At 40.4% G+C, this 9479-nt stretch overlaps 1 protein-coding gene across 6 annotated transcripts in view; it reads left to right on the forward strand.

Annotated features, from left to right (window-relative positions):
• marchf8 (membrane-associated ring finger (C3HC4) 8) overlaps window positions 1-7767 on the forward strand; it is a 75403-nt gene extending 67636 nt beyond the window's left edge. For 4 of the 6 annotated variants that reach the window (XM_064317921.1, XM_064317924.1, XM_064317922.1 and 1 more), the window contains 3 exons: window positions 1046-1181; window positions 4565-4579; window positions 6658-7767. In XM_064317921.1, coding sequence (XP_064173991.1) covers window positions 1046-1181; window positions 4565-4579; window positions 6658-6962 — 456 coding nt within the window. In that variant the 3' untranslated portion in view covers window positions 6963-7767. The remainder of the gene's footprint in view (window positions 1-1045; window positions 1182-4564; window positions 4580-6657) is intronic. The other 2 variants (XM_064317923.1, XM_064317926.1) reach the window with 1 other exon arrangement.
• The last annotated feature ends 1712 nt before the right edge of the window (window positions 7768-9479 follow it).

Genomic DNA, 9479 nt, shown 5'->3' on the forward strand with positions numbered 1-9479 from the left:
GCTTGTGTTTCTCAGAACCAGGAAGTCTAAAGCCTGATCGATGTTCTGTCTTTGCAAGGCTAGAGCATGTGCGAAGGGTGAGCGGGTTTTAGTGGTGATGTCATTTCTGCTGGCTTAAAATTAGCATTGAGATACTATCTCATTTGGGTCATATCAAAACAACAAGGATGTATGTCGATTTATCTTTTCACGCACTAATGCCTAAAAACATATTTGGATATTTGTAATTGGGCTATGATGTTGCTTGTAAAGAATGGCTAGTTTGTGCTGTATTGATGGTTCAAGTGATGAGACACAGGCAATATATCCACCTTCCCCTTCATAAATACACCTTGCCTCAATGGATCCTCTCAATAAATACAACTTTCCCTTGGTGGATATACCTCGCCTTTAATTTAAGCTCCTTCCCCTCGATGAATAAACTTCTCTTAATGGATATACATTCAACCCTCGATAAATACACTTTGTCTACGTTAGCTACTTATTCTGTCCGATAAATGCACTTTTCTTTATGATGTGTACGCATTTCTTTCTTGATAATTATACTTCCCCTTTGACGAATGCACCTGAATGCATCTGTAATTATTGAATGCAGTAACGATCATCACCACCATGTGGTGTATTGCCCTTCTTTTTGACATTTTCTCTTTAATTGTAACTGATCCAAACTTTAGAGGCCATGTGAACTGCTACTGGGGAAAACATCACTACTGTTATCTATTGGGTGTAGATAAGAATACCAATCAGCAGCATCATTATTTCCTTTGATCATTATTGTCCAGCCCTGGGCCAATGGTGAGTCAGCTTATGCTGTTGAGTCTGAAAGTGTGGGCTTTTATGTGCTGTGCTGTATGTTGCCTGAGAGCATGGATGCACTGGGATTTTCGCAGCAGTGTGGTCATGTGACCTGTCTGTGTAGCGTGTGATCATGTGACCTGTCTCTGTGTAGCGTGTGAACATGTGATGTGTCTCTGTGTAGTGTGTGATCATGTGACCTGTCTCTGTGTAGCGTATGATCATGTGATCTGGGGATCTCTCTCCACAGTGGGAGAAGCTGCAGATGACGTCCAGTGAAAGGCGAAAGATCATGTGTTCGGTCACCTTCCACATCATTGCCATCACGTGCGTGGTCTGGTCCCTCTACGTACTGATCGACAGGACAGCTGAGGAAATCAAGCAAGGTCAGGCCATGCCGTACGCTACACCAATCTCATCCAGAGCTGTTTCATCTGAATTTCAACCCAAACACAAGTGCGGGGGGGGCAGTGTAGCAGAACAGTTAGGGACCTGGGCTTACAACCAACAGGTTCTTGGTTTGACTCCCAGGTGGCAATGCTGCTGCATTTGTTCCCTTTGTGTGAGGTATTTAGTCTGAATTGCTTCAGTAAATATCCAGCTGTATTAGTGGATTGTGTGTGAAAGAATGTGAGCTGTGTAAATTACTCTGGATGAGAGCTTCTGCAGAGTGCAGTGCAGAGGTCAGGTTCTGAGTGCAGAAGTGCCCTAGAGGAGAAATGTATGGTCCTGACAGAGACTCCAGTGTGACAACTTAGGATGCATTAGCTAGCAGTTAGCCCACACAAACGAGCCTCAGAAGTGGCAGTGAAACATAATGGATGCTGACAGTCTGGCCACTTTGTTCCAGACCCTGGAAGACAACTGCCCCCCCCCCGTCCCCCCGTCCCCCGTCCCCCGTCCCTAATATCCTGGTTTAAGTGAGTTTTTTTGTAGGCTCTCAGCTTTTTTGCCTGCAGTTCTGTCTGCATGTAACCTACACGCTACCCTTCCTCCATGTAACCTACACGCTACCCTTCCTCCATGTAACCTACACACTACCCTTCCTCCATGTAACCTACACGCTACCCTTCCTCCATGTAACCTACACACTACCCTTCCTCCATGTAACCTACACGCTACCCTACCTCCATGTAACCTACACGCTACCCTTCCTCCATGTAACCTACACGCTACCCTTCCTCCATGTAACCTACACGCTACCTTTCCTCCATGTAACCTACACGCTACCTTTCCTCCATGTAACCTACACGCTACCCTTCCTCCATGTAACCTACACACTACCCTACCCTTCCTCCATGTAACCTACACGCTACCTTTCCTCCATGTAACCTACACGCTACCCTTCCTCCATGTAACCTACACGCAACCCTTCCTCCATGTAACCTACACGCTACCCTTCCTCCATGTAACCTACACGCTACCTTTCCTCCATGTAACCTACACGCTACCTTTCCTCCATAGCTGAATTAATAGACCGATTTTATGAAAGCATTAACGCCGCCTCACTCATTGCAGGCAAATAGCTCATTACATCATCAAGAGAGTCGCATGTGAAAAGATTCTCCCCAGAATTTTTGTATTATTTTTTTGGGCCCCTTGTCCATTTTGTAAGAAGGGTGCAATATTTAGCCCCTTCACGCAAGCCTCCTTGTGGCCGGCAAAGCTGGCATCCTCAGATTGCTCCTGCAACAATAGCATGAGTGGAAACAACAAACTCTGTGTAGCTTTATTACTACACAATACTCTACAACAATGATAAATAGAGTTTCTAAGTGCCACCATTGTTGCGTCGGTTCATGAATCACCCTCTCCCTGCACTCTCATCTGCAACTATATCCTCCAAGCATGACACACTGAACAATAGCGTCCATCTGGGAGTTCATAAAACTATTCTTTCACCACCAAAAGTTTGTATTCCGTGATAGCAATAAGATAAAGCCAACAATAGCCTGAAGGTATGCCAATACAGTTGTGAAAAACACTGCTCACTGAATAGTGAAATAATACTGTAATAGGATTTTTTGTGGAATTATACCACGTCATTCTACTATCAACATCTGCGACTATATCAAAAATATGATGCCACGTAAATAACTGAAATGTTGCAAGAAGAAATACAAATATGTTTGTATATTTTTGATATTGTTATATTTGCATTGGTGATAAGAGACAACTCTTAGCTTTTGCTAATAATACTCCACACATTTGGAAGCTAACTAATAGCCCTAGATGTTAGTATGGAATGGGAATGGCATGGAACATATTCAGTCAAATTTACTGTGTGTTGATATGTGCTAGATGAATGTAAAATTTCCTGTGGAGTGATCATAATAGTAACAAGTCATCCCATCCCCATGCAACAAAAGATTACATACTGTATAGTACAGAAAAGCAAGTGTGAATGATTACATATTTAGGTATGTGTACCATGGTATGTCACGATGTTTTAGCATTATTCTTCAATGTGATATCAAGGTGTCATCTTTAAAAGGGCAAATTTATAAGCATTTTATTCATTTTGGAGAGGTTTTTGGGCCGCTTGATATCTTAGACCCCTATATTGATGAAAAGATAGTAATTCTCACTCGAAAAAGAGGCGGAAGTGAGGTTCATGAGTCAAAACAGTTGTGAAATATATGATAATGTTATGATTTACAGCAATGCATAATTTAGATATTTTGGATAGATTTGGAGACACTAAGGGACACCAGCGTATGCTGCTTACTTTTTGCTTTAGATCTTTAGTAGTATTTTTAGTATGCATTTCACCCTCAGATTTTGCATACTTGTGGTCAAGGACTTTGATCCAGGGCATGTGTAGTTTTACCGGCTATATATCCACCTGCTATATTTATACCTAATTTATAAATATAATCCAAGTGTTGTAAATGGTCCTACTGTCTTGCTTCATTTAAGCCATTTTCCAAGTCAATGATGCCAGATTTGGGGTTAGGGGTTCTGCGCATAGGGGTTAAGGCGACTCCCCTCTTCCCAGCTCACCTCCCCCGAACCCCCAAACCCCCGAAACACCCCCAACCCCCCCACTACGGATTTTTTGCGTGTTGGATGTTCTGTGTGGAGATAATCAGCAGGATGTCTTCAGTGCTTTATCTAAATAGAAAGTGACATTCCTTTTCAGAAGCTCACCAGTGACCTAATTCAAACTTGGTTTGAAGTAGGTCTAAATGTTTTGTTGTCTCCATGCATGGTGTTTAAAGTGAAACCTGAAATGAGGGAATATTCTGTTCTTGGCCTGAGAAGCCTCAGCATGTTTCAGACAGCAGGCGGTCTGAGATGATATTGCCCGAGAATTCTGACACCATCTGACGAAGAGGTGGAGTCGAGGGAAGATGCTCGTCTTCAGTTACCAAGGCGATGTGAATCATGCTTCAAAGGAGGGCAGGCTTTGTACTTTGGCAGAGATGAGAACCTGCTCGTTCATTTTAAAAATGAAAGAGCAGGTTTCTGGTAAATATATTAAGTGCTGAATTACAGTTTTGATGGTCCAGATCTAACATACTATAATATTTTCCCTTTTTTTTGGTGGGACTACTCTGATGTGTTTTGGTATATTTATAATCTGTTTGGATCTTTACTACATAGTGGGTGACCAGAAAAATTATGTAAACTGGGATTATTGCCAGATTAGACCAGACATTATTAGCAGCGTTATTTGTCCTTAATCTGACCCAATGATGACCTTTTTCTCTTCGTTATAACCTCTTTTTGGTAATACATTATACTTAAACTTCTTTTAACCATGCAGCCGGAAGAATACCAGGTAAATTTTCCTCTTTTATTATACCATTCCTTTGAAATCCTGAATAAAGTGGGAAAAAATGAATAAATATTTATTCATTACCCTAACATGGTAGAGATTATAGTTTATAGTTTCATTCTTCATAATGCCAAAGCATATTACCAAAAACTGTATAAATCAGGATATCCCACTTCTGCACCATTTTATGTATCTCGAAGATGCCTGTTGGCAGTTGGACTCGTTACATGAAAGAGCCCCATTATTTTGTTTAGGATGTTTCTGTGTGCACCTTGTGCTGGAAAATTTCCAGAATTTCAGACTGCACTGAGTTGAATTCCTGTGGTTATGGCAAGCAGACTGTGTTTGAGATGAGGGAACATGAAAAACTGGGCCCTTAAGCCATAGAGGGTAAAGGGCTATTCTCACGTTAGTTATCTTTTGACCCACAATCCACATTATGACATTGCAAAGGGGGCTCATCCTGCACCTGTTGAGCTACACGTGAACGGCCTTCCAACTCATCGATGGTGGTGGGACAAGAAGCAGAGGCAACGTGGCTTGCTTCATAGGACCGCACATGCTCATCTGTGCTTTCCCAAATGACAAAGGGGCTTGCAATGAATGTTGCAGTGCCCATACTACTGGGCATTCTAAACTGAAAGAAAAAGGGGAGGAGCTAAATAAAGGACCTCTGTCAATCTATACAAGGTCACGTGTTCAATGAAGCAGTCATGCTGTGCTTTTATAGCAGACATACTGGGTCTTCCTGTGAGACTTCGAATTTTCTTGAAAGCCAGTACATGCCACCCACGATTACAGAACGCATTATCTTTCAAAGACCAAAAAGGATTTTTTTGTGCTCTTATTTCTGAAATTTGAAGAATTTAAGTCAGTAATCAACACTCTCTAGACTCTTTAAACGATGATGTGAAAGCTCTAATTTGCCCTGTAATGTTTGTGGGCCTTTGATTAATATTTGATGGCAGGAGACATCGGGCTGCTTTACTCCAGCCAGCCGGACCCCTCCCACGGCTCAGACCCAGCCGGACCCCTGACAGGATAGTCTTAAAGGAAGAAAGCAAAACTTAAAAACCTGCATTTAGTAACAAACCATATTATCTCAGGTTTATCCCTCATTACTGTCATATTGCTGTTCTAGTCATTTGTGATCACTTAGCACTATGTGTGTACATGTGATGCTCCAGAATCTTCATGTCATCATACTGCCAAAAATAATTGCATTCAGATAAAATGCATTTGCATAAATACAGAAGCAACAATAATGCAATTTTTATTTTGTGTAGCAGTTTTTTAACTTAAAAGACAAAAAGTGCATAAAATGCTGTCTGCTGTGGTCATTGTCATGTTCGAACCATCTGAACTTATTTGCAAAAATGTGGTCTTTTTGCACTGTTGTTAGTTTTAAAATAGTATTTTTTATTTATATTAGCATTTACTGGCATTACTTTTCATAAGCTGTCATCCTTATCAGCTCATATGTTGTATTTTGCGTATGTGTTTGTCAGTATGTATATACAGGTGTGTGTGTATATATGCTGGTCTGTGTTTGTCTGTATGTATATATATACACACTTAAACTGAGTCATATTTAACCATAACCATAATGTCAGCAGATGTATTATGCACATATTAATGTGCTTGAAAGATGATGCCAGAACAGGAACAGAACGCACCTCTTTCATTCTGTTACTGAGTACGAGTCACATGCAGAGAAAGTACGCTTTCCTCAATTGAAAAGATGCTATACTATTTTTATATCCACCATATATTTATTTTCTTTTATGTAGTGGAAAACAGAACATGCGGTCAATCTCAATGGCTGATGGAGTGAGAGAGAGAGGGCATACAGAAGCAGAAGTTTTTGGCAGAATATGGCAATGATTGTGGAATGCAAAACACACATAAATGTGTCTGTATAGAGACATGTAGTACAGCACATGCCATTGTAGCTGAAAGGGTAAGGTCGGGGCACATCAGCGTATATTTTGTGAGGGACACTGGTAATATTGGGTTTGACTGTGCTTATAATGTTGTCTTTCTGTATTTCTTTAAACATTATTTTCCCTTTCATACTGCAGGGATATTGGAGTGGCCGTTCTGGACGAAGCTGGTGGTGGTGGCGATTGGCTTCACGGGAGGACTGGTCTTCATGTACGTGCAGTGCAAGGTTTACATCCAGCTATGGCGAAGACTGAAAGCCTATAACAGAGTAATATACGTGCAGAACCGCCCAGAGACGTGTAAAAAACTGGTTTTGGAAAAGCCCGCCCTTATGGAGCCGAACTTTGAGCACAAGGAAGCTCTGGTCCCCCCTCAGTCTGACACAAACTCTTCCCAGTACACAGAGACTGAGGACTACAGCATGGAAATCCTGCACGTGTGATTGGCTCTCTCTCACCCCCTGCAGGACCAGCCTCGCTATGGCCACTCTGAGCTGTGCCACACTCAAAATATTGTTGGATCTATAAAAAAAAATAACTGACTGAGGTGCGCATTCATTTTCTGTGGAATGATGTCTGTTTCTTTTTGTTCCTGTAAGATGTCAGCTAATCAGTATAAATCAGTGTGCGTCAGTTCCAGAACATTCCTACTACTGCCATTTTACTGCTGTCGTACAGGACCTGATTTCTGAGACTCAAGTTCCGATGGAGTCTGTAATAATGCATTCAAGCACTTTTATTTTCCACGACCACAGCTCAGTTTCATTCTTTATAAATTGATTTACAATATGTGTATATTGGAAAGGAAACTTGAAGTTAAAATAATGAAATACTCATATTTTATACGGTGAATTTTGTAACCCTGTAGACATACCTTGGCTGGGAAAAGGAACACATTGGGGAAATGTAATTTTACAGAAATGCTCATTTCACTTTCAAAAACAGAATTATTCTGAAAAGCAAAGTCAAGCATGGTCTGGTTACTTACCGCAGGGCTGATTTTTATTGGTTGATAACCAAATGATAAAATGGAATAAAAACAAGGTTGTGCCCAATTCCCTTTGGAAGCTGAGAGAATGTAAACTTTTTACAAACAAATTTTCTACCAATTACAGGAAATTTATTCTGAACAGGTGAAATTCATTATCTTCATGCAACTTTGCAATGAACTGGTCGTGTTTTTTATTGTGTGAATGATACTTCTAATATTAAATGTGATGTTGTTTGTTGGTTTGTTTATTTGCTGAACTATTGAGTTGGACTTTGAAATTCTTCTTGTCTGATTTTTTAAAATGGCATTTCTTCCTGTGTCCAGGGGTAACCAGCAAGTCAACTATTTTCTCTGTATTTGCTCTGCTTTTTCAGTTTCCATTCCCTTTAATGTCATCAATTAATTTAATTTGATATTAGTTATTTAATGACATCAATTCATATTTAAACTGAGAATTAAACCTTTCATTGGCAGTTAATTGAGAGCAGTTGACCCGTCATGACATAACGGACAAATGAACTTGTATTCATTTGTGGCCAGTGTGTTTTCGCCTGTTATTGGTTCCAGCAGAACAGAATAGTCTTTGGCGTCGTCACTGCAAATGAATTCACAAGTGTTCATGGCATTAACACCTTTACTTGCCGGTCAGTTAAATCATGCCCAAAGGAAGATGTGGTCAGATGAAACTTATTAGTTAACCCGTGCTTCAGATGGCATCTTCCTTAGTGCAAGTTTTAAATGAACAACAGTGGACCAATAAGACCACTTTGTACTGTATAGAACATATCTACAGCATTCAAGTGGCAAGACTATTTCAACTGTAGCATTATCACTGAGAAAATGGAAATAACTCAATTGCACCTCATAATATGTGAATTACGACATACAAATGGTAAATCAAATGTCAAATGTGTGGTTATGTGAAAGGATTGTAATTGTTTCAGTCTGATATTATAGGTAAAACATGGGATAACTTTACCCTGAATATATGGGACGAAGAGCTGACTTGCCTGCCACCTGGTGGTTTGAGGATGAAAATGCTTTAATAAGGCAAGTTGTGTATTTCTGCAGGCTCTGATAGGCTTCTAGGGGCTGTGTAGCCAGAGGTAAGTTCTTACGTAGCTGTCAGAAGGGAAAGTGTTGGGATAGGACTGGTAGTGTTTTCCATGCCAGTGGAGATATTTTTAATAGGATTATTGACCAGTGTTTACGTTTATCATGATTTTCAGAGTAACTGACATTTTTTTGTTTGTTTTTTGTTTTGTAGACACTTTGGATCTTATAAATGCCAGTCCATCAAACTGTTTTGAAATTCTACACATGAAAGTCACTTTTTATTTCTGAGAAGACAGCAGGAATTGTAATGCCATCTAGTGAGCAACATGTGAACTTGAAGCGGGCTTGTATTTGTTTGTGAACATACTGTACTTTCACTAATCCCCAAAAGGCTGTGTGCAATTAGTTATTTGAAGTGCAATTACCCTCTTTCAACCTGTCTGTGACAGGTCACATGTCCCCACCGGTGTTCTGTGTGTAAAGTTGATGGCACACAGTTTTATTTGGTTTTATTTATTGAGAAAAGATGGAGCGCACTCATTAGTCACCCTGTCCCACTGCCCCTCACCCCCAGAATGTGATTTTATGCAACTAACACTGAGTGTTTCAAATCACAGGCTTGAGCATTTAGACTCTTGTAACGTCCTCTTCCCACAATGCACCACAATTTACCGCAATGCACTCTTACTGTTTCTCTTCTGGGAATGCGACTTGCAGGCGGGCCATGACTGTTATCAGTACCATCCATACGCATCACACCATCATCTGCAATCTTCAACATCTCTACAGTCAAACAGTTACAATATACAGAAATGGGAACTGTCATTCAGTTGATTTCTAGCTTCTTAAATGTGCAGTGACTGTTGCATTATTATTTTAATTGTTTTTTTGTTTGTTGTTGCAGTGCCAGTCA

This window comes from Anguilla rostrata, chromosome 18, assembly GCF_018555375.3.
Source record: "Anguilla rostrata isolate EN2019 chromosome 18, ASM1855537v3, whole genome shotgun sequence".
Lineage (NCBI taxonomy): Eukaryota > Metazoa > Chordata > Actinopteri > Anguilliformes > Anguillidae > Anguilla > Anguilla rostrata.